General features: G+C 42.7%; 1 protein-coding gene across 3 annotated transcripts in view; it reads left to right on the top strand.

Moving 5' to 3' along the window:
* Window positions 1-2,349: 2,349 nt before the first annotated feature.
* HMG20B (high mobility group 20B) overlaps window positions 2,350-27,842 on the top strand; it is a 28,793-nt gene continuing 3,300 nt past the window's right edge. Inside the window, exons 1-9 of one of the 3 annotated variants that reach the window (XM_058163342.1) lie at window positions 2,350-2,413; window positions 4,852-4,943; window positions 9,858-9,975; window positions 12,096-12,299; window positions 15,375-15,495; window positions 19,156-19,202; window positions 20,712-20,790; window positions 22,732-22,947; window positions 25,753-25,889. In XM_058163342.1, coding sequence (XP_058019325.1) covers window positions 4,906-4,943; window positions 9,858-9,975; window positions 12,096-12,299; window positions 15,375-15,495; window positions 19,156-19,202; window positions 20,712-20,790; window positions 22,732-22,947; window positions 25,753-25,889 — 960 coding nt within the window. In that variant the 5' untranslated portion in view covers window positions 2,350-2,413; window positions 4,852-4,905. Of the gene's footprint in view, window positions 2,414-4,851; window positions 4,944-9,857; window positions 9,976-12,095; window positions 12,300-15,374; window positions 15,496-19,155; window positions 19,203-20,711; window positions 20,791-22,731; window positions 22,948-25,752; window positions 25,890-27,842 lie in introns of those variants that run through there. The other 2 variants (XM_058163341.1, XM_058163343.1) reach the window with 2 other exon arrangements.

Consider the following 27,842-nt stretch of genomic DNA (forward strand, 5'->3'; position numbering starts at 1 on the left):
CGCAGGCTGCACTGGCTACCTGTGGCCTTCCGGGTGCGCTTCAAGGTGTTGGTGAACGTCTTCAAAGCGCTCCATGGCATAGGGCCGGGCTATCTACGGGACCGCCTGCTGCTACCGAATACCTCTCACCGACCCGTGCGCTCTCACAGAGAGGGACTCCTCAGGGTGCCGTCGGCGCGACAGTGTCGTCTGGCGACGCCCAGGGGAAGGGCCTTCTCTGTGGGGGCTCCCGCCCTCTGGAACGAACTCCCCCCAGGACTCCGTCAACTTCCGGACCTCCGAACCTTTTGTCGCGAGCTTAAAACTCACCTATTCATCTGCACTGGACTGGGTTAGTTTTTAAACTTATGGATTTTTAATGGGTTTTATTCTAAATTTTAATCATGGCCAATTTAATAAGTTTTTTAATTATATTTTAATCGTATTTATATTGTATTATTTTGTATTTTTATCAGGCTGTGAACCGCCCTGAGTCCTTCGGGAGAAGGGCGGTATAAAAATTTAAATAATAAATAAATAATAAATAAATAATAAAATAAAATAAACTATTAAAAATTAAACACACACACACACACACCCTTTTTAAAAAGCTACTTATGACCCAGTTCCGAAGTTCTGATGGCCAGACCCTCCTCCTATGGTCATGTGATTAATTTTGAGCACTTGATAACTGGCTCTCATTCTCAGCCACCCACATTAGATGAGAAGAGTTGCCATACAAATCAAATCAATAAGAACAGCAGCAGCCCAGGCATGTAATATGTTATGCAAGTACAGAAATTGTGTTTTGCTAGCCCCAAATTTGAAAATATTCTGAGGGAATCAACAAAGCACCCGTATTTTCTTGGATTGGTAAACTGGTTACTGAGCAGAAATCTAAGTAGATAAGTTTAGGCCATAAAATCAAGGAAAGATTCTCCTGGGCATGAGGCAGGGGTGAAATCCAGCCGGTTCTGGAGAACCGGTAGCGGATTTTGAGTAGTTCGGAGAACCAGCAAATACCACCTCTGGCTGGCCCCAGAGTGGGATGGGAGTGGAGATTTTGCAGTATCCTTCCCCCAGGAGTGGGGAGGGAATAGAGATTTTGCAATATCCTTCCCCCAGGAGTGGGGTGGGAATGGAGATTTTGTAATATCCTTCCCCCAGGAGTGGGGTGGGAATGGAGATTTTGTAGTATCCTTCCCCTGCCATGCCCACCAAGCCACACCATGCCCACCAAGTTATGCCCACAGAACCAGTAGTAAAAAAATTTGGATTTCACCACTGGCATGAGGGCATAAAGTGTTGGTTTTTTTTAAAATAGGGAACCCATGGGAAGCTTCTCCTGTTGAATTTCTGCCTGTTTTGTGGATACTGATTTACTGATTTCTTGTCAATGGCTACAACCCCTGGCCACTATGACGAAAAGAAACCGGTCCAGGACCTTAAGACTTCTCGAAGTCGGATCCCAATTTATTTATTTATTTATTTATTTAATTTATTTTATTTGTGAAACACAACAGTATATATAAGCATGAAATAATCATACGAATTGGATACAATCAAGGGAACATTAGGACAGGAATGGTAGGCACGCTGGTGCTCTTATGCACGCCCCTTACAGACCTCTTAGGAATGGGGTGAGGTCAACAGTAGATAGTCTTTGGTTAAAGCTTTGGGGATTTTGGAATGAGACCAGAGTGAGATAGTGCATTCCAGGCATTAACAACTCTGTTACTGAAGTCATATTTTCTACAATCAAGATTGGAGCGGTTCACTTTAAGTTTAAATCTATTGTGTGCTCCTGTATTGCGACAGGAAGGACATTGTACCAGATGATTTTATGAGTTATACTCAGGTCATGCCGAAGGCGGCAGAGTTCTAATTTTTTTAAGCCCAGGATTTCAAGTCTGGTGGCATAAGGTATTTTGTTGTGATCAGAGGAGTGGAGAACTCCTCTTGTAAAATATTTCTGGACACGCTCAATTGTATTAATTAATTATTAATTAATTAATTGTATTAATTAATGTATTAATAATTATTAACTCTGGGAGTTGAAATCCACAAGTCTTAAAGGGACCAAGGTTCGAGATCCCTGCTCCAAAGTACTTCATTATAAGTCGCCAGTCCATGATGAACACTTGCTATTTTGAAGAGCCTTTGAAGAGCTCTCATTGGCTCCGGCCTCTGTTCCAACCAACCCGTGCGCTTGGAAGTCGTGACGTCTCCCAGTACAGGCGCGCGGGGGGGGGTGAAAGTAAAGAAGCTGGCCTATCCCGAGAGAGCAGGGAAAGCCGCTCTTCTCCAATCAGCGCCTCCAGAGCGAAGCTGGTTTAGCATAATGGTACAGCTGGGCGGGGGAAGGGGAGGAGGAGGAGGCGGCGCTTTCTGCTGGTGAAAGGGACGAGAAAGAGCAAAAAAGAGCAGGAGGACCAGGAAAGTTTCGGGAGTCGATATTGTAATGGTTGCGATAAGAGGGAGCGGGGAGATCTCAGCCATAGCGAAAGAGGGGGGCGGGGGTGGGATGTGGGGCTGCGCAAGGTGGGAGATTCAGGAAGAATCCATGAACTTATTTGGGGGGGGGGATCCTGGGAGGGAAAGAGGGAGGGGGGCTGTCTAGCTTCCTCTTTTCCCATCCTCTTCGCTCTCCATTTATCCGAGAGCATTGATGTTCTAATTTAATGGTGTCTTCTTCCCCCACGTATTGCGGTGTTCCCAGGTTCTGTGTTCCCAGTCTAGATTAGAGCAGCCTCACCTAGCACGCTTTTTCAAACGTTCCCGGATTGCAAAACCCATAAAAGCTCCGGCCAGCATGGCCGTCTAAATAATCCTTAAAAGAGTTCAATGCTTACAGGAAGTCCTCCCCCACTCCCCCCCCCCCAAAAAATGCTGAAGGGCAACAATACTCCTATTAGCGATGATACAATTCCTTTTAAAATGGAGATTCTCTTTTACCCGTCCCACCTAATGGATTTTGGTGCGGGCTTTTCTCCCTTACTCCTCTCCCAAAAATTTAGTTATAAATTTATAACAAGCTAAATATATAAATTTAGTTTGTTTCTAAAGTTGTGTATTTCAGCAGTCAGCCTTGCCCCAGAATAATAATAATAATAATAATAATAATAATAATAATAATAATAATAATAATAATAATAATAATAATAATTAGTGTTCGACTAGTGATCTGTGATACGAAATCCAGCATAGTTACCCTGTTTGCTGTGTATACTGTCATTTTCTGTAAATAATAATAACAACAGAGTTGGAAGGGACCTTGGAGGTCTTCTAGTCCAATCCCCTGCCCAGGCAGGAAACCCTACACCATTTCAGACAAATGGTTATCCGACAAGGCATTCTGGAAATCCTATATAGTGAGTGTTTTTAAGTGAGGTGGGATTGTGGGGAGGCATCTACTCCAGCTATTTGAATCTGGTTCTGTAGGGTTTTCTAATAATCTCAAATTTCAGCAGTAAGAATGGGAGCACCAGTTGACATCTTTGTTCAAGGTGCAGATTGATTCTCCATATGCCACAATGGCCATGTTTGCATAATACAGACCGGCCATGCAAATGTGTTAGGTAAATTTAAGCCGTGCGGTTAATGGTACAACATGCCGTATAAATTCGGAAAACTGCATTGAGGAAACTGTATTTCTGTTTATTATAAGCGTATTGTATGAACAAAGCAGTGGTGTTTGTTTATCCATCTCAACATAAAATGCATCTTGGTGCATCTTCCAAATTGGAATGACCTTTCCCAGGTCACTAATTATTTTTACAGACAGGGATTGGGAAACATGTAACTCTCCAGATGTCATGTAACAATCTGCAATAGCCACAGGATCAAGTTGCATTTGGAGCAGGGATCTCCGACCTTGACAACTTAAGACTTGTGGACTTCAACTCCCAGAATACCTGGGAGTTGAAGTCCACAAGTCTTATAGTTGTCAAGGTTGGAGACCCCTGATTTGGAGGATCATAAATTCCCTATCGTTAGTCTAAGCTTATGAAAGGATGGTGGCTTCTCAGTCCAAAATATTGAGCTACAGTGTTTCTCAGCCTTGGCAATTTTAAGATGTCTGGACTTCAACTCTCAGAATTGGCCAGTCAGCAAGCTGGCAGGCGAATTCTGGGAATTGAAGTCCACTGGTCTTAAAGTTCCCAAGGTTGAAACATTCTTATATTACTGTACGTGGACTAATCCCAATTCAGTATTTGGCAGCTAACTTACTATATAACGACATTTCCCCTAATTCCCATTGACCATGCTGGCTGGGGATGATGGGAGTAGCAATCCAACATAGCTGAAGAGCTTCCATTGAGGAAGAATGTAGCAAGGTCCATTCCATTGGTTAACCTAAGATGGCCATTATTATATTCCAGAGGAGAATTTCTCTTGTGGTTGCCCCTTCCTGTTCTATTGAAATTTTCAGGTTAGAAACTTTTGGGCATAACATAAATTGATCCTGCAGGGCCTTTACCTCTTAATCCAGGGTCTCCAACCTTGGCCATTTTAAGCCTGGAGAACTTCAACTCCCAGAACTCCCCAGCCAGCTTTGCTGGCTGGAGAATTCTGGGAGTTGAAGTCCGCCAGGCTTAAAGTGGCCAAGGTTGGAAACCCCTGTCTTAATCTGTGCAAATGGAGCTTCTCTTACAGGGTCAGCTTACTTATGAAAGTAAGGTATTTTGCTTTCTTTGGAAGCCTTGAGAGCTTTTGCTCAGCCATTTTAAGGGCTAAGATGCTTGATTCATCATTTAGGCATTCAGAAAAAGAGTTTAGCAATACAAAGAGCCATTTAATCTCCTGTGTAAATTATTTCCTGCCCAAGCTAGTTGTAATTTACACACTAATAATTTTCACATGTCCTTTTTTAGGTTCCTAAGTGTAAGTGGACATTTATGGTTTTTTTGAATTCAAGAAAAAGGAATGTCGCAGAGCTCCAAGCAGCAATCTACGGGACTCCTGTAAGTGATGAACACTTTTTTATTTTGGTGGGAGTGGACTTTGGATAGTGTGAGAGACAGACAGACAGACAGACTGTATGGTTTGTCTACCTGGGATCTTTCTCAAAAATCCAACTTGTACCTAAAACTTTCCCTAAACCTGTTTTGAATGGTCACAAATACTGTTAAATGTTTAAATACTCAAAATTGTGAAATCCTGTATCTTGAGTACATGCAAAATCTCCTTTTCTTGGCCAGCTTCTAAAATTCCTCTTTCATTTTTGAAATTTACCAATCTTGGCTAAGTTTTCATGGCACTGTCCCACACATAGGTTTGTTTATCTACATATTTATATTCTATTTCTATTTTCTACAACTCAAGGGGGTGTACAGATTTTTCTTACCTCCTTTCCCCCCCTCACAACAGTCCTGTGAGGTGGCTTAGACTGAGAGAGGAGGACTGGCCTAAAGGGACCCAGCCAGTTTTCATGCTTAAGGAAGAACTAGAACTCAAAGTCTCTTGGTTTTTACACCTGCACTTTACCAATTACACCAAACTGGCTTATTAACCTATCATGTGAGCAAGCTACATCTTAGAGGATGTTTCCTGTTGGTTCTTTTTTACTAATTAGTTAATTAGACATGTAACTTACACTAATGACTGAACCCAAACTTGTATTTTTTGTGTGTGCCCGAATAAGACAGGATCATTTCTTTATTAAACAAATTTATATAGCGGCCCAACTCACACATAGATGACTCGGGTACCAATTTAAACTTGCATGTGGGTTGCTTATTATCTCAGCTGTTTAGGTTGAATAAAACATTTTGCATCCTGTCTCTTCACTTTCTGAATGAATGAGTAGAGCAAATGAGCTATGTGTATTTGCATACTTGTTTCTATATACTTGTTTTAATATTCCTGCTACAATTCATAACTGAAAACAAACTGGACATGCCCAGTGAGTCATTGTATTGAAACAGTCTTTTCAACAAGGAGGACTTGTTTTTCATTTAATGCTTTATGTATGTAAGTTTAAATACTGTGTTTTTTAAAAGATTTCAAAACTAATCAAAAGTCTGATTGTGTTTCATAGGGCTTTTTTCCCCTAAACAAATAATCCTACACCTTATTTTTCTCTTCTGTTCTTAAATGATTCATTTATTCATAACATAACATAACATAACATCAGAGTTGGAAGGGACCTTGGAAGCCTTCTAGTCCAACCCCCTGCCCAGGCAGGAAACCCTACACCATCTCAGTCAGATGGTTATCCAACATTTTCTTAAAAATTTCCAGTGTTGGAGCATTCACAACTTCTGAAGGCAAGTCGTTCCACTTATTAATTGTTCTAACTGTCAGGAAATTTCTCCTTAGTTCTAAGTTGCTTCTTTCCTTGATCAGTTTCCACCCATTGCTTCTTGTTCTACCCTCAGGTGCTCTGGAGAACAGCCCAACTCCCACTTCTCTGTAGCAGCCCCTGAGATATTGGAACACTGCTATCATGTCTCCCCTGGTCCTTCTTTTTGTTAAACTAGACATACCCAGTTCCTGCAACCGTTCTTCATATGTTTTATCCTCCAGTCCCCTAATCATCTTTGTTGCTCTTCTCTGCACTCTTTCTAGAGTCTCAACATCTTTTTACATCGTGGCACCAAAACTGGATGCAATATTCCAAGTGTGGCCTTACCAAGGCATTATAAAGTGGTACTAGCACTTCACGTGATCTTGATTCTATCCTCTGTTTATGCAGCCCAGAACTGTGTTGGCTTTTTAACAGCTGCTGCACACTGCTGGCTCATATCTAGATGGTTATCCACTAGGACTCCAAGATCCCTCTCACAGGTACTACTATTGAGCAAGGTACCACATATACGGTACTGGTGCATTTTGTTTTTGGCCTAAATGTAGAACCTTACTTTTTCACTGTTGAATTTCATTTTGTTAGATAGCGCCCAATGTTCAAGTCTGTCAAGATCTTTCTGTAACTTGAGCCTATCTTCTGGAGTGTTGGCTATTCCTGCCAGCTTGGTGTCATCTGCAAATTTGATGAGTTCCCCATCTATCCCTCGTCCAAGTCATTGATGAAGATGTTGAAGAGTACTGGGCCTAAAACAGAGCCTTGGGGTACTCCACTGCATACTTCCTCCATGTGGATGTAGTTCCGTTGAGGACTACACGTTGAGTGCGGTTGGTCAGCCAGTTACGAATCCATCTGGTGGTGGTGCTGTCTAACCCACATTTTTCTACTTTATCTAGTAGTAGGTTATGGTCTACTTTATCAAATGCTTTACTGAAGTCCAAGTAAATTATATCAACAGCATTCCTCTGGTCTACTAATTTTGTCATTTTGTCAAAGAATGCGATAAGATTAGTCTGGCATGATCTGTTTTGACAAACCCATGTTGGCTTTTGGTTATTACTTTGTTTGCTTCTAGGTGTTCGTGATTCGTTGCTTGATTATCTTTTCCAGAATCTTCCCGGTATTGAGGTCAGGCTGATAGGTCTGTAGTTTCCTTTTTTCCTTTTTTGAAGATGGGAACTACATCAGCTCTTTTCCAGTCCTCTGGCAGCTCCCCTGTGCTCCAGGATCTTTGAAAGATATAGTTCAGTGGTTCTGAGATCACGTCTGCCAGTTCCTTCAGAACCTTGGGGTGTAATCCATCCGGTCCTGGTGATTTGAACTCGTCTAGGGTAGACAGGTGTTCACTTACCATTTTCTTCCCTATTTTAACTTGTGTTTCTAATCTGTTTTTTGTAGTGCTGTTTTTGATAGGTTGGATTGTTTTTTCCTTTTGTGTAAAGACAGATGCAAAATATGAGTTAAGTAGATCTGCTTTCTCCCTGTTGCTTGTCATCTTCTTGCCACTTTCTCCCAGCAATGGGCCAATTGTTTCCTTGACTTTTTTCTTGTTTTTAACATGTTGGAAGAAGCTTTTTTTATTATTTTTTACTTTTGTCGCTAGCCTTTGTTCATTGTGAGCCTTAGCTTTCCTCACTTCATCTTTACAGGCTCGGGCTATTTGCTGATATTCTGCCTTAGTTATTTGCCCCTCTTTCCACTTTTTATATTTGTCCTTTTTGTCTTTCAATTTGTCAGATAGTTCTTTATGCATCCATGCTGGTTTCTTTTGTGATCTACTATTTTTCTTCTTCATTGGTATTGTGTTAGACTGTGCTTTTATAATCTCACTTTTCAAAATTTCCCAAGCTTCTTGAGTTGTTTTCCCCCTGAGGATTCTCATCCATTGAATCCTTCTCAAGATCTCTCTAAGTTTATTGAAATTAGCTCTCTTAAAGTCCAAGACTCTAGTTTGACTTTGTTCTACTACTTGTATTTGCTTAATGTTGAATTCCAATATTGCATGGTCACTTGCCCCCAAGGTTCCTGTAGCTTCAACACCTTCTATCATTTCATCTCTGTTAGTGAGAATTAAGTCCAATATGGCTGATCCCCTTGTCGCCTTCTCTATTTTTGGGAAACAAAGTTGTCTGCTACGTTTGTTAGGAACCTGTTGGATCTTCCACTTGGTGCAGAGTTTGTTTCCCAGTTGATGTCAGGGTAGTTAAAATCCCCGATTACTACTGAGATGTGCTTCCTACATACCTTAGCTAGCTGACTAGCAAAAAGTTCATCTACTTCCTCTGTTTGGTTGGGTGGCCTATAGTATAGACCTATGGCAATATCGTTTTCACCCTTTTATATTGACCCAAATACATTCAAGATGATTTTCATCATTGTTGTGCTCTATTTCTGTAGAGATGTAGTTATTTCTTATATATAGTGCAACTCCACCTCCTCTTTTATTTGGTCTATTTCTTTTAAATAATTTATATCCCTCTAGCTGTATGTTCCATTTGTCAGTTTCATCCCACCAAGTTTCCGTAATGGCAACAATATCATATCTACCCTCATTTACTTGGTTCTAATTCACCCTGTTTATTCCTCATACTCTGTGCATTGGTGTATAGACATTTGAGTCCATTTGGATTGATCTTGTGTTTACTGTCTACATAACCTGTGTTGACTGCCCCTACTTTCTTGCCACCTGTTGGTTTAGTGCACATGGTATGGCACTCACTGTTAAATGCTTGGTTTTGCTTGATAGCATGGTTGGTAGTCTTACCCATACAGACATGTATGTTACATGCACTGATAACCCTTTCAGTTTTCGATTGCTGGGGACAGAAATTTTCTATATCAGTTAATTCTCTGTCCCCACTGTTCAGTTTAAATGTTTATCCAGAAAATCTGTGAATGTATTGCTAAGTAACTCAGTCCCTTTCTTTGATGGATGCAATCCATCTCTTTTATACAATTTTCATTGGACCAGTTGCAGACATCATGACTAATAAAACCAAAGCCTTCCCTTTTACACCACTCCTTTAGCCACACATTAAACTCCACTACACGCTGGCCTTTACCTTTTTGTTCCTTATGTACTGGTAAAACCTCTGAAAAGTTAAGCCTACAACCTATGCTATTAAGTTCATACCCTAAGCTCTGGAAATCATTCTGCACAGAAAGCACATCCTTTTGGGACAGATCATTTGTGCCAAGGTGTATAATAGCATCAACATCAGAATCCTTACTGGCATTCTTGACTATCTTAAGAATACGTCTCTTGTCTCTGCTGGCAGTAGCACCAGGTAGACACCTGACGTCTTTCAAAACCTCCATATCCTTTCCTAAATTTACATCCCTTACAATTGAATCACCAATCAGAAGGTGGCTTCTCTTTTTGGATACCTTGCTCTTCTTGTGTGACCGATCTGTAATACTTGATACACACTAATACTTGATACACACTAATACTTGATACACATTTAACTCTTTAGCTATGTCCCTAAATCTGTTTTAATGGTAGCTTTGGAATTTTTTGAAGTTCTGCATTGCTATTGTGGAAATCTTTGCTTGTAATTTTGGATTACAGGAATGCTGCAAGTAAAGCTCAACATGGGAACTTCCTAGTGGCTATTAAGCAGGAGAAAGGCGAGGCCCCTCGATTAATTGGGGAAAAGCCCCATGGCGAAGAGGAGGTGAGCCCCCTGGTGCGTCCATATAAACACATTGTCAATTTTGATTTTGTTTTTTTTTTAAACCTAGCTCACCTGAGAAGGGAAATGTCCTTAGTAAATCAGGATGTAATATCATCTTAGCATTTTCCCTGATTCTGCTGCAAAATTTTGATTAGCTGTCATAGGAAGTGTTGCAAAAAAAAGCAGTCAACAAGAAATCTAGTGACTTGGGGCCTATGGGTGATATAATTGGAGTGTGTTTATAGCAAAGATAGAATAGAATTGAATTGAATTGAATTGAATTGAATTGAATTCTTTATTGGCCAAGTGTGATTGGAGACACAAGGAATTTGTCATAAAAGTGTATATAAAAGAAAAGATACATTCATCAAGAATCATAAGGTACAACACTTAATGATAGTCATAGGATACAAATAAGCAATCAAATCATATTAGGAAACAGTCAATATATATCGTAAGGATAGAAACAACAAAGTTACAGTCATAAGTGGGAGGAGATGAGTGATGGGAACGATGAGAAGATTAATAGTAGTGCAGACTTAGTAAATAGTTTGACAGTGTTGAGGGAATTCTTTGTTTAGCAGAGTGATGGGGTTTGGGAATTTTTGAAGTTCTGCATTGCTATTGTGGAAATCTTTGCTTGTAATTTTGGATTACAGGAATGCTGCAAGTAAAGCTCAACATGGGAACTTCCTAGTGGCTATTAAGCAGGAGAAAGCGAGGCCCCTCGATTAATTGGGGAAAAGCCCCATGGCGAAGAGGAGGTGAGCCCCCTGGTGCGTCCATATAAACACATTGTCAATTTTGATTTTGTTTTTTTTTTAAACCTAGCTCACCTGAGAAGGGAAATGTCCTTAGTAAATCAGGATGTAATATCATCTTAGCATTTTCCCTGATTCTGCTGCAAAATTTTGATTAGCTGTCATAGGAAGTGTTGCAAAAAAAAGCAGTCAACAAGAAATCTAGTGACTTGGGGCCTATGGGTGATATAATTGGAGTGTGTTTATAGCAAAGATAGAATAGAATTGAATTGAATTGAATTGAATTGAATTGAATTCTTTATTGGCCAAGTGTGATTGGAGACACAAGGAATTTGTCATAAAAGTGTATATAAAAGAAAAGATACATTCATCAAGAATCATAAGGTACAACACTTAATGATAGTCATAGGATACAAATAAGCAATCAAATCATATTAGGAAACAGTCAATATATATCGTAAGGATAGAAACAACAAAGTTACAGTCATAAGTGGGAGGAGATGAGTGATGGGAACGATGAGAAGATTAATAGTAGTGCAGACTTAGTAAATAGTTTGACAGTGTTGAGGGAATTCTTTGTTTAGCAGAGTGATGGGGTTTGGGAATTTTGAAAGTATCAAAATAACAATGGGCAAACTTTGCTTTAAAAAGTTTTAATTGTTGAATTTGGTGATGCATAGATTAGATCACTCAGCCCAGTGACAACGTCAGCCAAAGCTCTATTTGTACTTCATAATACTAAGGAAGATCATATCTAGTTGTATTTGAATGAGAAGTCATCAGAAACAGAATTATTGGCTGGACTGGGAGTTTTAAACATTCAGAAAAAAATAGCAAACAGCTTCTACATTGTTGCAAAGAAAGCTACATGGATGAAATTACTAGGAGTCTAGCTCAACTTGCATAAGACTTTAACTTTTTTGATAGATTAATTATGCTTTCTTGAGCGGCATGGTAGCCTAGTGGTGAAGATGCTTGCCTCCCACTCGGAAGGTTGAGAGTTCAATCCCAGGCATGGCAGATATTTCTTAGGGTGCAAAAAAAATAAATTTGCTGAGAACTCCATATATGTGTTAGGAAGGGCATCCAGCCCGTAAACGCTCAGCTCCATCCAATTGCCCCAGCTCTACTGTGCTCTATCCTTTCAAGGATGTCTCTAGATTTCTGAAAACCAGAAACTTTAAATTTAGAGTGTAGCCAGAGATTCCACATATATTGAATCCCACAATCAGGATTGCAGTTCAGGGTTTTTCCTTTTGCTTGTGTGGGATTGCCAAAAATATGTGGTGGCAGCCCTAAACACAGGCCTCCAGAAATGGCAGGTGTGACAGAGCAGAGTGACCCAAACTTTTTTGTTTCCACTGCGGGCAGCCGGTGAAAAAGCGGGGCTGGCCGAAAGGCAAGAAGAGGAAGAAAATCCTTCCGAATGGACCAAAGGCCCCCGTGACGGGCTATGTCCGCTTTCTGAATGAACGACGGGAGCAAATTCGCATGCAGCGCCCAGATTTGCCCTTCCCTGAGATCACAAAAATGTTGGGAGCAGAGTGGAGTAAACTACAACCCACAGACAAACAGGTGAGAGAACATGGAAATATGTAAAGTTTTCTGAAGCCAGCAGAAATACCGACTGTGATTGTTAGGCACGAATAAATGTCAAATCTTACTTCCGGGTTCCCTTAGCTTAAAACTCCCCCAAAAAGGTACAACCTGGATTCAAACTTCCTATTCCCCCCCCCCCACCTGGGTCACATGATTGCATTTTTTTTAGGTAACCAGCCTGCATTTATGATCATTTGTAGCATCCTCTGACTGCAATTTACAGCAGGTTTTTTTTTGCTAGAAACCAGTTTACTTCCAGTTTCCAGTAAAAAAAAAACATTCACTGCGAACAGTAGGTTTGCTTTACGATTGCAATGTTAGCATTATGACTGCCTCAAAATAAAGTCATAAAATTGGACATGGTCACATGATGACCTGCTTAATAACCAGCACAACTTATGGCAGTGATGGTGAACCTATGGCATGCATGCCGGAAGTGGCATACAGAGCCATCGGCACATCAACCATCGCCCGTTGCTCTTCCAGGTTCCGGTGTGCACATGTAAACCGCCAGCTGGTCTTTGCACATGCGCTGGGAACCGGAAGAGCAGCTGAGCTTCCAGTTTCTGATGCGTGCATGCATGTTGGCTAGCTGATCTTCGTGTGCATGTGTGCCAGAAACCGGAATACATATGCGCATGCTGGAAACTGGAAGCTCAGCTTCCCAGCACATACATGCGTACCTGGGAGCCACTCTTCCAGTTTCTGGTGTTCCCCTGCATGCGCACGCATGCTCCCATTTCGGCACTCGGCCAACACTGACCTATGTCCTTAATTATATGTTCCATTATGGTCATAAGTGGAGGACAACCTGCATTTTGTCCCTATCTAATATTAATCTAGAACAGGGGTGTCAAACTCAAGGCCCGCAGGCCAGATCCAGCCCATGGGATGCTTAGGTCTGGCCCGCAGGGCTGCCCTGAAAATAGCAAAGGACTGTCCCACGGTGCCTCTGCCAGCAAAAATGGATTTTGGGAGGCCTGCACATGGCCCTCCCGAGCTCCATTTTTGCTGGCAGAGGGTTGCAGGAGGCCAGCATGGCTGAAAACGGAGCTCGGGAGCCCATTTTCATTGGTAGAGTGCTTGGGCCGCCACAGGTGCCCCTGACCCGAGTGGCGTTGAGCTGGCCATGCCCACCCCCAGTAACCCCCCCCCACAAGGTCAAACACAACCCTGATGCAGCCCTCAATGAAATCAAGTTTGATTCCCCTGATCTAGAAGTTACTATTTCAGTTTTGCTTCTACAAGTTTGAATTCTGTTTTTATTGAATTCTGTTTTTATTGTAATAGAATAGAATAGAATTTTATTGACCAAGTGTGATTGGATACACAAGGAATTTGTCTTGGTGCATATGCTCTCAGTGTACATAAAAGAAAAGATACCTTCATCAAGGTACAACACTTACAACACTTAGTGATGGTCATAGGGTACAAATAAGCAATCAGGAAACAATGTCAATATAAATCATAAGGATACCAGCAACAAAGTTACAGTCATACAGTCATAAGTGGAAGGAGATGGGTGATGGGAACGATGAGAAGATTAATCAGGTGTCTGATTAAGGTGCTGTCAGATTTGTTCCTAGTAACCATGTAGGTGGATTTTCTTCTGGGTAATTGTCCACAACCTGACCCTTCAGGACTTCCATCAGTGACCCATCATTGCTATAATTAAATTAATCCACTGTGCTGCTGGTCATCTTCTTTTTTCACATAATCTATCTGAAATAAGATAATTTGGGCCTGACCATTTGTGCCTTGATTGAGAAGTCTGGGTATTCAATCTGTAGAGATTCTCAGTCATTCAGGTCATGGTTGTCCCAAATGTGCTTTTTCAGGAGGCAACTGGACTTTCTTGTTTTTTCTTTGACCATGACCTGGATGACTGACTACAGACCTTTTAGCGATACAGTTTGGGATGAACACCCTTTTTTTTTTAATTGAAAAAGTTTTTAAAAAACAAAAACATTTTTCCCCCTTTTTCCCCTCCTCCCAGAAAACCCCTTCCCCGCCTCCCCGGCTTCCCGGGTCAATCACAAGGTATTGTTATACATAAACCAAACATAGAGTAAAATTTTCCCTTCTAATCCAATTAACCTCATCCAAATCTTTTCATCTCCCAACCCCCTCCCCATTACATAAAATAATACTTCCTAATTATTCAAAGGCAATCTGATATTTCTTAATCTGATATCTGTTTTGTAGATAATCAATCCATTTTTTCCATTCAATTAAATATCTTTCCTGCGTATTGTCTTTTTAAAAAGCTGAGATTTTAGCCATCTCAGCCAAATTAATGACTTTCAATATCCATTCTTCTATTGTAGGTACCTCTTCTTTCTTCCAGTATTGTCCAATCAACAGTCTTGCTGCTGTTATTAAATTCAGAATCAATTTAGTCTCAATCCCTGTACAATCCGTTATAATTCCCAAAAGGAAAAATTGTGGCAGGAACTTTATCTTCTTCTTCAGTACATTTTGAATAATCCACCAAATTCTTATCCAAAAGGCCTTAATTTTCTTGCAAGTCCACCAAATATGAAAATATGTAGCATCATCACAATCACACCTCCAACATTTCGCTTGGATATCAGGATACATACATGATAATTTTTTGGGATCTAAGTGCCATCTATAAAACATCTTATAAAAATTTTCCCTTAAATTCTGTGCTTGTGTAAACTTAACATTTCTAACCCAGATTTTCTCCCATGTTTGAATAGTGTGGGAGTAGGAATGGATTTTCAGATGGGGAAAAAATGGCAGACTACAGGAACCAGGAGCACCGCTCAGGTGACCCTGAAGACAAGTGCTTCAACGACCCTCTAAAAGGATGCAAATGATCAGCTGTCTGCAAGGAGTATAAATCCTTTCATTCCCCACTATCCTGTCACAGAGATGAAGAAGCTTCTTGGATGAGAAGAAAAACATCTTCAAACAAAAACCAAAAAAGTCCAGTTGTCTCCTGAAAAAAGCACCTTTGAGACACAGGATAAAGAGAGAGATGGAGTTTGTGGATTGGGTCAATCGTAACTTTTCCTGTGTTTTCAGCGCTATCTGGATGAGGCTGAACGGGAGAAGCAGCAATACATGAAGGAGCTGCGGGAATACCAGCAATCAGAAGCTTACAAGCTGTGTGCTGAGAAGATGCAAGAGAAAAAAATCAAAAAAGGTCAGTTTTGCAGTTGCATTTAATAACTTGAAAATCCAGCATAGAGGGATTGTAAATTGTCTCTTAGGGATTCCCCATTATTGTATTTGTACTAAAGCAGTGGTAGTCAACCTGATCCCTACTGCCCACTAGTGGGTGTTCCAGCTTTCATGGTGGGCGGTAGGGGTGTTGTCCGATACTGAAGCACTTTCCTTTTCTTTAATTTAATTGACTTTTTGGAAAATTTTCATAGCATTATTTAAAAACATTTTCATTAGGTTTTCATAAAATTCTCCGTGACAATTTAAATTTCTGAAAATATACTATTTGTATCGCCTGTGCATAAGTTTAGTTCATGTTACGTAAATGAAACTAAATGGCACTATAGTGTGACCGCAAACAAAAGAGCCTCGTCCCAGAATAGCTCACGCATCTCCCCCCACACCACCCAGCTGTAACAGACAAGCAGAGCTCGTAGCCTGAACCCCCCCCAACCCAATCCACGATGCGTGAGAGGCATGTGCAGATAACAATACATGGCGCATTACTATGGAACCAGTGGGCGCTTAGAAAATTTTACTACTAACAGAGATACAAAAGTGGGCGGTAGGTATAAAAAGGTTGACTACCCGTTCTAGGGACACATTTAGCTTTTCATTCAGTAATGTATGCATGCAACGAAGTAATTAATGGACTCCAAGAAAGGCTTCTGTCAGGATTCCAAGTAACACCCACAATGAAATCAAACTCCGAGGCTTGAAGTTCCTCATAGCTAACTTTTATTAGAGGTATCATATTGGCACATCTGGGAAAACCCAAATCTAAGAACTTCTGGGTTTTTCTTACCCAAAAGAAAGTTCAAGACCTTGCCCCTCACCCACATGTCCACCACACGTCCAAACAGTTACCCTCCGGAACAGAAGATACCTCCTCATTCTTCTCAAAATAGCTGCAGGGCACCATGGCCTTGACTTCCTACAAAGAATCTTATTTTGACTACACATCTTCTTCACTCTATACAATGTCCTCTCCCAATTTCCCACAGTAGAATTTGTGGCTGGCCTGAAACCATGAAGGCACAAAGATAGAAAAATGGCTTCCAGGTCTGACAGTTTCTTAACTTTGTGATACCATTTGTGTCTACATATTTTTGTGTATTTAAATAATTTCTTTTCTGAAAAGAGGTGTGTAGGCTTTACCAGCCTCTCTTAAATGTTTATGGCAGGGCAAGCCCTGGTCAGTGGACTGGCACCAGGCCGCAGCATGTCAGAAGCCAGGCTGCGCAAACAAGCAAAGCCCCGTCCGCGGGATGCAGGCAGCATGCGAAACCATGCCCCCTCCAGGCCACAGAAAAACCTCGCTCCTCAGAACTGGTCCCTGGTGCCCAAAAGATTGGGGGCCACTGGTTTATGGCACAAAAAAGATTAAGAACCCCAGACTTACAAATTCCTCCACCTGTTTGCTGTGCCACTTCCCCTCCAGCTAATGTTGTGACCCAGGCCCCAGTAGGTAGTAGGAAAGTCAGTATAAAAACAAACAAACTTTATTCGAACAGCTGAGAATTACTTCATTCTCAGCATAGTTCAACTAAATTAAAGCAAATTCCTCCCAACACAAATTCCTCAGTCCTATCACCAACCTTGGTTCAATTAGGCAAATTACCAAAGGCCTTTCTGGGCAAAAGTTCAGAAGACACCGATAAAAAATAAATGCAAGAAGATGAAGCTATCAACGTATTCAGGCAAAGCCCAAACACTGTTGCTGGTCTTTTAAGCCTTATGGGAGTTGTCCCGAGTTGTCCTCTTTGCTTGAGCTACTCTTGCCTTCTGGCAGCTCTTCTCATGCGTGCATTAGGAACAGGCTCCTCTTGTTTCTCTTCCTCACTACTGTCAGCCTCTGGAGGCTCTGGAGTCCACACTTTACTCCCCAATGGCCCTGGCCCCACCTCTGCCTCTGATGCAGAACCCTCATCCGGGCCTTCCCCACCTCCAGGACTGGCCCACACTCTTCCTCATCCTCATTGCTGTCCGACTCCGTTGCCAGCTCCATAGGTTGCTGGCGGACCACAGCAGCTAATTTCTCAGTCTTCTTTGTAATTGCTCTCTTAAAAAGAACCCGCCGTTAAAAATGGAGCAGCGGAAATTTGTCTACAAGAATACCGCCTATTTATGTTTTGAAGTAGGATGATGGCTACATAACAATTAGCTAGCCATTCCTTTGATGTGTATACATCATACAGAATCCTAGTTTCAAATGGGCTTACCTAAGACAAGGTTGCAAGCAATATTTTATGTAGGAATGAGAATTTTTTGTTCTTCTTGGAAACGAAAACTTTTTAGATAAGATCCCAAGAAGACTGGCGGAGGTTTCCTTGCCATTTTGATTTCATGCCTCATTGTGAGGGAGGGGGGAAGGAGGCTCCAGTAACAATAACCGTAATAGTAACAGTAATGGAGTTGGAAAGGGATCTTGGAGGCCATCTAGTTGAGTGGTTCCCAGCTTGGCAGCCTGGCTGGGGTGGGGGAAGAGGGGAACCAGAGCACGTGAGCAGTGGGCCAGTGCGCATGCATGTGCTGCTCCACTCGTGTGAACGGTGGCCCGGCGCATGTGTGTGCCAGCCCGCTGCTTGTGCAAGTGGAGCTGCAGGCATGTGTGCCAGCCCACTTCTTGTGGGTTCTGAATAGGCCACAGCCCGGTAGTGGGCTGGGGCCCAGGGATTGGGGACCCTTGATTTGGTCCAACTCCCTGCTCTTACAGGAGACCTATACGATATCTGATAAATGGATGTCCAGTCTCTTCTTAAAGGTATTGGTTGCTACCTTTAAAAGCGCTCCATGGCTTAGGACCGGGCTACTTACGGGACCGTCTACTGCCGCCCTCTATCTCCCAGCGTCCGGTGCGTTCCCACAGAGAGGGACTCCTTAGGGTGCCGTCAGCCAAACAATGTCGACTGGCGGCCCCCAGGGGGAGGGCCTTCTCTGTGGGGGCTCCTATCCTGTGGAACGAGCTTCCCCTCGGGCTTCGACAACTACCTGACCTTAGGACCTTTCGCCGCGAACTTAAAACCTATTTATTTCGTATGGCTGGACTGGCCTGATTTTAAATTCTAAATTTTAAATTTTAATTGTGGGCTTTAAATTTCTGTAATTTTTTATGGGGTGTAATGTTATTTTAAATTTCTGGCGAATTTGAATCAGTTTTTTAAGGGTTGTTTTAATTATGGTGTATGTTTCTGTTTGTATTTTATCTGCCTGTTCACCGCCCTGAGTCCTTCGGGAGAAGGGCGGTATACAAATTAAAACATTATTATTATTATTATTATTATTATTAAAAGCCTCCAGTGATGGGGAACTCACAACTTCTGAAGGCAATTTGTTCCTTCTTGGATTTTTTCCCCCCGATCTCCAGAGGGGTAAACAAGTTTTGCCCACAATCAGATACTCCTGATTGGTTAAATTTCCAGCTGTAAAGTCTTATTTACCATGGCATCACCAAACGTAGGTATTCTTGATCCAAGTGAATATCAGTCTCTTTATTTTCTTTGCATATTCCCTTCCCTCCCCTCTGCTCGAAGCTATAAGCCTTAGGAGGGATTTAATTCAGATCATGACTGCCTTGTCAGCTCCTGCATACCTGCTTTGATTAACTATTTTTTTTTTCTTTTAAAAAATTTTATTTTAGAGGACGCTGGTGCTGGAACTGTGAATACATTGCTGAATGGATACAAGGTAATTTGTCAGGGTGTAAGCAGGGGTATCAAACTCAAGACCTGTGGGCCAGATCTGTGGGGTGCTTAACTTCGGCCCATGTGGCCGGCCTGGAAATATCAAATGACCAGCCTGCGGTGCCCCTGCCAGTCAAAACGGGCCGTCTGTGGCCCCCTGCGGCTTGTTTTCAGCCTCCCCAGCCTCCAGCAGCACTCTGCCGGCCAAAAATGGGCTGCGCAGAGGCTTCATGAGTGTTGCTGAAGGCCGGGGAGGATGAAAGTGGGCTGCGTGGAGGCCCCACGAGGCCTCCAGGCAGCCCATTTTGGCCGGCAGAGTGCTGCAGGAGTCCATGGAGGGCGAAAATGAGGTGCAGAGAGGGTATGTGTAGCCCCCCCCATGCCCCGTTTTGGCCGGCAGGATCCTGCAGGAGGCATCTATCCCATCTCCCCTCCCCGCTCTCCTTCTCCGCTGGCCCACGGAGGAGAACTCCAATGCTGATCCGGCCCTCAAAGAAATCCAGTGTGACACCCTTCAGATTTTGCTTTTAGAAATTTCAAACCTGAAAATGAGAAATTGTGAATATGTTTATTTTCTGGTTACTAGTCATTTAGGTAAGATATTTCACCATCCATCTGCTTTGCCTTTTAGCTAGCATACTGAACGTGGAGAGTACACTTTCTCTAGGTCATCCCCACTCCCCAGGCAGCAGTTATTGCAACCGAGCTGAAATTTCAAAACATTTCTATCTGAATGTCAAAGGCAAAAAAACCAGACAAACCCATGAACAATCTGAGCCTAAAAACTACAGATAAACTCCAGAAAAGCAGTTATGTCAATGTAGTTTTGGATCTAGACATTAGATTTAGAATTTGCATGAAAGCTTTCTGTTTGCAGTTAACATATAGTTAATTGTTCCCCTAATTTTCAAATCAGTAGGAAGTTCTTTTCCTACTGATTTGAAAATTAGGGGAATTATTAACGATATGTTCACTTCTAAGAAAAATCCATTTGGCATTGCCTAGATATTGCCTAGATTTTATTTTCTTGAGCATTAAATTAATGGTGGCTGTGTTCTTTTTATTAACTGCTGTGACTGCTCAACTATAACAAGAATCATAGATATAAGCTTTGTTTTAACCCCTGTTAGCTTTGTCCTGGAGCATTGATGCCGGATTTGTGGCACATTAATGTATAGTGTAGTAGCTCCAAAGCAATACTCAACCTTTCATTGCTAATTCTGAAAAAGAAAGGATACTATCTTTTTTTTTATTTTTTATTTTTTTATTTTCATTTTATTTTGTCACAACAGTATATACAATCATCAATATAAACAATAACCCATCATGAGAGAAAAGTATATATAAGTAAAAGTATAAGTAAAAGTATGCATATAATACTATAATGAAGGGAACAATAGGACAGGAACGGTAGGCACTTTTGTGCTCTTATGCACGCCCCTTCTTCTAAGGTTCTACGGAAACATAAGTGTTTTCCCACATTTTCAGTGTTTCCACTTATCTTTTCTTGCAGATTGGAGAAAGTGGCAGTGATGGCTTCTCAACATTTGATGTCCCTATTTTTACAGAGGAATTCTTAGACCAGAACAAAGGTACAAATGAAACTGTTGAAATGTAAGTCAGTGTTAAGATAGGGTGGTTTCCCTTATGGAAACTGGGGCATACCAAATAACATTTCTTCCCATTGCGCCACCTTCCAAAAGCCACAAGCAATGGCCGCAACCTGAATCTCAGATCTGATAGGGATGAATTGTTGGACTGAGTGAGTGTATCAGTGGTGACCATTCAATTTTTTTCTCTACCGGTTCTGTGGGCGAGGCTTGGTGGGGAGGAGGGATTTCCTGTGACTGAGTGGGCGTGGCCACGCCCACTCAGTCACATTACACCCCCACCAAGCCATGCCCACAGAACCCGCTAGGGAAAAAATGTGTGTATGAGCACAGGAAGGGCTCATAGTAAATGCTGTGGCAGAGAGAAGCCAAACTTTTCTCTCTCCATTCACAGCGGAGCTGCTGCTCCGTTTATGGTCTCCCCCGGCCCCCTCCCTCCCGGGGACTATCTTTAAGGGACAGGCTGCAGCAGCTCCGCTGTGAATGGAGGGAAAAAAGTTCAGATTTTCTCTGCTGCATTTAACACGGAATTCTGTGGAATATCGAGCAGCCAGAAGGGCTGAGCCGAGTGGCCAGAAGTGAGCGGACCAAGAGGTGAGCGGCGAGCAGGCGGGTATGGGCAGGGCCAACAAGGGGTGATTTTTACCGGTTCGACAGACTGATTCAAATCGTCCCTACCGGTTTGCCCGATCCGGTCAAATTTCATCCCTTGAGTGTATATGTATATTAAAAGGGGATGCTGCCTTTCCTATTTCTTTATATACAACAGAGACACTTTACAAAGAAATTTTGACACACAGTGAAGATAGGTTTGAAATTAAAGATGCCCAAATTTTCTAGGAAAGTTGAGGCGCTATTAAAACGTGAATTGATTTGAGGAAGGAGGACCAGCTTGACTTAAAATAGCTAGAAAATCTGGAATTGAGCTTTTCTGCCTTCAGTTGCAATGGAAAAGAGATTGCAGCATTAATCACTGAAAGAGTGGAAATCTTTAATACTAGAGATGGATATTGGCAGAAGAGGCAAGTTCTAAGAACTATTCTAAGGTCCTTTTTCAAGCGGCAACAGGACTTTCTAAATCCTTCGATTCCCCACCTTCCAGTCAGAGCTGAAGAAGCTTCTTGGACGAGAAGTGAAACATCTTCAAAGGAAAAAAAAGAAAAGAAAAACCAGACAGTCCGGTTGCCTCTTGAAAAAGCACCTTTGGGACAACCATGACCTGGATGACTGAGAATCTCTAGAGACATTTATTCTAAAGCAAATGCCTAGATTAACAGTCTTTATTCTTCTGTTAACAGTTTATTAAATCACAGTTGGTCCAGTTCACAAATTGAGCTAAAACATAAAAGGAACAGTACCTTTGTTCCTAGTGCATGCTAAGTCCAAAAATAAATCATCTTGGCTCTATGATGTGTTGGCTTTGTGCAATATCTGAACCAGCTCACTTTTTGCTTTGGCTTTCTTCATAAAACACCTGGGAGATCTTTCCTTGTTGTTCCAGTTGTGATTTCTCATTAGATACTAAATCTTCCAGAATCATTTATCTAGGAATTATAGGAGAAGACAAACAGTGCACAGTTCAAATTACATAGATAAACCCACCTGGCTACATTCATTCAAGGCCATTAGAGTTGTGTCTACTTTTTGCTAGGACATTATGGAAGGCAAATAGACTGTCCAGAAATCCAACTTCTCTCTGGTGCCCCTAAAAATTCCCAACCAACACAGCCAAAGTCGGGGAATTCTGAGAGCTGTAACTAACACATCTGAAAGGTATCAAATTGGCAAAGGTAATAGCAAGCAATTGCCTATTTTTATCATGGACTGGAAACAGAGGTTGAAAGAAGCAGGATTGTGATCCGTGTTTTTTTTCCCTTTTTAATTCTGTTTCCTCCTGTTTTCCCTTTCTCTTTGCTGGAGCAGCCCGGGAAGCAGAGCTGCGGAGACTGCGTAAGATGAACACGGAGTTTGAGGAGCAGAATGCCATCCTGCAGAAGCACACGGAGAGCATGAGCTGTGCCAAGGAGCGCCTAGAGCAGGAGCTTGCACTGGAAGAGAGGCAGACAATGGCGTTGCAGCAACAGCTCCAGACGGTGCGCCAAGCTCTGACAGCCAGTTTTGCCAGCCTTCCCATTCCAGGTACTGGAGAGTTTTAGTTTGACCGTGCTTCCCCTGCCAACTTAGGAGACACGGAAGTTTGCATGCTTTGCAGCACTTGTGTGTAGCAGTCAGGTATTGGATATATCTAGTTTAATGAAAAGAAGGACTAGAGGTGACATGATAGCAGTGTTCCAATGTCTCAGGGGCTGCCACAAAGAAGAGGGAGTCAAGCTATTCTCCAAAGCACCTGAGGGTAGAACAAAAAGCAATGGGTGGAAACTAATCAAGGAGAGAAGCAACCTAGAACTAAGGAGAAATTTCCTGACAGTTAAAGCAGTTAATCAGTGGAACAACTTGCCTCCAGAAATTGTAAGTGCTCCAACACTGGATGTTTTTAAGAAGAGATAGGATAATCATTTGTCTGAAATGGTATAGAGCTTCCTGCCTAAGCAGGGGCTTGGACTAGTAGACCTTCAAGGTCCCTTCCAACTCTGTTATTTTATAAATCTTTTAGCAGTGCATCGATCATGGCAGGGCCACAAGCAAAACACTGCCCCATTCTCAATGTCAAGTTTTATTTTGTTACAATGCAAGAGTGTTAAGGTGGTTATATTTACCAGAAGGTTTGGACAAACTCTTCAGGGTCCTTCCAGGAGGTCTGTCCCTTCATAGAAAAATATTTCCATCATAGAAACGTTAAGAACTGGGAAAGATTTCATCTAATCCAACCCCTTCTTCAATAGAGGAATTGACAAATGACCATCCAACCTCCGTTTGGAGACTTCCACCATGATTATTGCTGAAAGAAAAAAACACTTTGGGTTTGGATTTAGATAGGCCTATTATTTACACAGTGGTACCCTAGTACTCAACTGCTTTGAAACTCATTGAGTTTGGTACTCGACACATTTTGAGTGAAAATTTTGTCCTGGGACTCATTGTTTGGCACAGGCTAGAACATGTTCATGTTGGCTACCTTGTGACTCACTACCCTGTTTCCCCAAAAATAAGACTTCCCCTGAAAATAAGCCCTCCCCAAAAATATTTAAACGCATGCGCAGCCGGTCCCCACCATTTCCTCTGCTTGCCGCACAAACAACACGAGGTGAGGAGGCGAGGCTGGAGGGGACGGGGGAACTTGCCCCACGCACCCCACATGCCCTTACCTAACAGCCGCTCCTACAACCCTAGCCACCGCCCCCCTTCTGTCACATTAATGGCCTCTGCAAAAGCCATTAGCGAAGAACAGGGAGGCGGCAACGGGACATCTGGTCGCAGCAGCATGGCCGGGCTGACGGCATCGTGCAGAGTGGCTGGAAGCAAGTGCACAGCCTCAGGGACAAACAGCTGATGATCGGCTGTAGCAGCAGCAGCCATGAGGTGACCACGCTCGTCACCTGCACCTCAAAAAGGCCAAGTGCTTATTTCGGGGGTCAAAAGAAAATAAGACCCTGTCTTATTTTGGGGGAAACACAGTACATTATTCCTTATTGGAAAAATGTGTTTGGTATTCTTCATTTTAAGTACGGCTGTACTTTTTTATTTATTTATTTATTTATTTTTAATTTGCATTTATATCCCGCCCTTCTCCGAAGACTCAGGGCGGCTTACACTATGTTAGCGATAGTCTTCATTCTATTTGTATATTTATATAAAAAGTCAACTTATTGCCCCCAACAGTCTGGGCCCTCATTTTACCTACCTTATAAAGGATGGAAGGCTGAGTCAACCTTGGGCCTGGTAGGACTAGAACCTGCAGTAATTGCAGGCAGCTGCTGTTAATAACAGACTGCATTAGCAGTCTGAGCCACTCAAGGTTGTAGACCAAGATAAATGAATGCAGTTGTGCTGCAGATGGAGAAAAAGTAGGAGTGACTTACTAGAGCAGTGGCTCCCAACCTTTTGGGCACCAGGGTTCTGTGGAGAGGGTTTTTCCACGGATTGGAGGGGGGAGTGGTTTCGCATGCTACCTGCATCCTGCGGATGGAGCTTCATTTCTTTGCGTGGCCCAGTTGCTGGCATGCCAAGGACCAGTGTTGTTTCACAGACCAGGGGTTGGGGACCCCTATACTAGAGCAACTTGCAACCTTCCCTACTGGCTTCCCAATTGTGGTTGCTTTGTGGGAAGCCATCGGAGAAACCTGAAAATCATAATAATGTGACCGATTATGGAACCTCCCTGTGAGGTTATAATCGCAAGCCAGGCACCTGAGATAACAATCATATGGCTGTAGGGTTGCTGTGACAGCTGAAATGTTAATGATCAGTCTGTCATATGTCTGCTTTTTCAGATGTCTGCTGAACTTTGAGCAATCATTGAATAAATGGATGAAAGCTGAAGGCTACTGAAAAAAAAGGCAATTGGAAATTGGGGCGGCGGAGGGGAGGGGAATAGATGCCAACAGCAGAAGCAAACCAGATTTCTATGGGTGCTACTAGCGTTTCTGGGATATAAGCTTGATTGGAAAACTTCTTGATTTCTTCCAATTCGATTCTTGTTAAATTCCAGCTTTACATTTTAGAGCTAAAGTGGAAAATTGAAAAAAAAAGAAAGAAAGAACAAATTTATGCACTGTCATCATTCTGAATCAGGTCAACGTGTTCTGTAACCATACAGTAGGAATACAAAATACATCATTGAGAAAACATTCTGAACAGCATGTTTTACTTTGTTAAAACTGCAAGTGTTTAACTCTTGGTTGTCTTAAAGTTTTGTCCAGATAAGATTTCCAGGATTCAGAGGGTGAGGTTTGTTCTCTGATACCTTCAGAGTAGCCTACACAATGTTAATTAAGCAAGGACACTAATTGGTGCTCAAGCAGTTAATGGGATTCTTTCCAACAGGCACAGGTGAGACCCCCACAATGAACACACTGGATTTCTACATGGCAAAGCTTCACAGCACCATTGAGAGCAATCCTATACAACACGAAAGGCTGGTTGTCCGAGTCAAGGAGATTTTGTCCCGTGTTGCCAAGTAAGCATGAACATGTACTTCTGTGATAGAGGGACTCCATGACTTATGCCCGTAACGGAACCTGCCCATTAACTGTCATAATCATGCGACTGATCCAATTTTACCTTTTTTGAGGGGGGTTTGGTGGTCGTAGAATTAGTCACCATTGTCATTAAGTGAATCTGCAGTCATTAAGTGAATACTATGGTCGTTAATTGAAATTATTGTTCTCTCCGGGACATATTTGCCCAAAACTGCAAGTAAACACCAGTTTTCTGCAAAAAACGTAAACTGCAGTCACATGACCCCAGGATGTAGCAAACGGCCATAAATGCAGGCCAGTTGCTGAGTGCCTGAAATGTAGTCACATGACTGCGGGGGTGGGGATGGTGGTATCCATCAGAACTTTGGAACTGGTTTTTAAGTACCTTTTGGGTGGTCCATCGGAACCTCAAAAGGTCACCATCGATCAGTTGTAAGTCAAGGACTACTTGTAAGCAGGGATGGTGTAGAACGGGGGTGTTGTTGTGGCTCCAGGCCCCGCCCCCCCCCCGGGCCTGGCCCCCTGCCAGAGAGTGACTCAGAGAGTGAGAGGGAAGGGCTTTCAGGGCTCCCTTCTGCAGGGCCGGCTTCCCTGGCTCAGCTCTAGGAGCCAGAGGCAGGCCAGGTGGAAGAGGTGACGAGGCCTCTGTCTCCTGTATCTCCCCCCGCCCAGGAAACGCTTCCAGACCCAGCTGAGGACAATCAGTCCTGGTTAGATCCCAGTTTTCGTAGACAAGAGAGGCAGGAACAACAGAAGCAGGGGTGGGGCAGGCCTAGAAAGTGCTGAGTCACGGAGCCACACCCCACAGGGTATAAAAGCAGGAGGGGCTGCTATACTGCTTCGTGACGAACAAATCAAACTGCCTAGAGAGAACTTGAGCTGAAGTGCTGTTTATTCCTGATTTCCTGGTTGACACGCTGGCATCAAGAAAGATAACAGAAAAACCTTGGCAGATGCTCACTGGGTTGCTGCCAGAGCTGATAGCTGCCGTGGACTCAATTGCTGGCTAATTGAGTCATTTTCTCATGCCTCCTGGACTGAGGTGGGGGGGACAGAATAGGTGTCAAACTCAAGGCCTGCGGGCCGGCTTGGAAATAGCAAAGGACCAATCCGCAGTGCCTCTGGCAGCCCAAACAGTGCATGGTGGGTGCGTGTGGACACCCATCCCCCCGGCTGCCCCATTTTGGCCAGCAAAGTGCTGCAGAAGGCCGTCCAGGCCAAAAAGGTGGCACAGGTTTAGGTGCCACCCATTTTGGCTGGCAGGGTGCTGCAGGAGGCATCCGTCCTGTCCCCATTCCGTGTCCCCCCCGGCCGTCCCGTGGAAAACTACAATGCTGATCTGGCCCTCAAAGAAATCCAGTTTTGACATCCCTGGTATAGAAGTCAACTATGAGGCTGATGCCCAGAGAGGTGAAAATGTTTGCCAGGAAGGCCTGCCCACGTGACATCCAAACACTACACATCTCTGCCTTGAATTATCTGCTTCTCCAGGGTTTGGAAACACTAGGCCTTTCCCATCATTTTTTTCCTGTCTCCTCCTTAAAGGAGCCTGAGATATTTTGCCCACAAAGCAGGTGGGTTACACTGTAGGTTTCTCTTCAGCCATGCGCTCTTGTATAAGAGAAAGATACGAATCCGGAATGTGGCGTGTTCCTTTGCACGCATACTCGAAAGCAGGGTTTCTCAACCTTGGCAACTTGACAATGGGTGGACTTCAACTCTCAGCATAGCTGGCTGAGGAATTCCGGGAGTTGAAGACCACCCATCGTCAGGTTGCCAAGGTTGAGAAACACTGCTCTAAAAAGCATGGATCTTTTGGCTTGTCTAGGCTGCATTGAGTGAAGAGGAATTGTCTTGGGTTGCATATAAAATACATAGAGTTAATGTACACAAATAACATTTTAAAAATATTTTTATATGATCTTAGGGAGCCGC

Source organism: Ahaetulla prasina, chromosome 1 (assembly GCF_028640845.1).
Source record: "Ahaetulla prasina isolate Xishuangbanna chromosome 1, ASM2864084v1, whole genome shotgun sequence".
NCBI classification, from domain to species: Eukaryota; Metazoa; Chordata; class Lepidosauria; order Squamata; family Colubridae; genus Ahaetulla; species Ahaetulla prasina.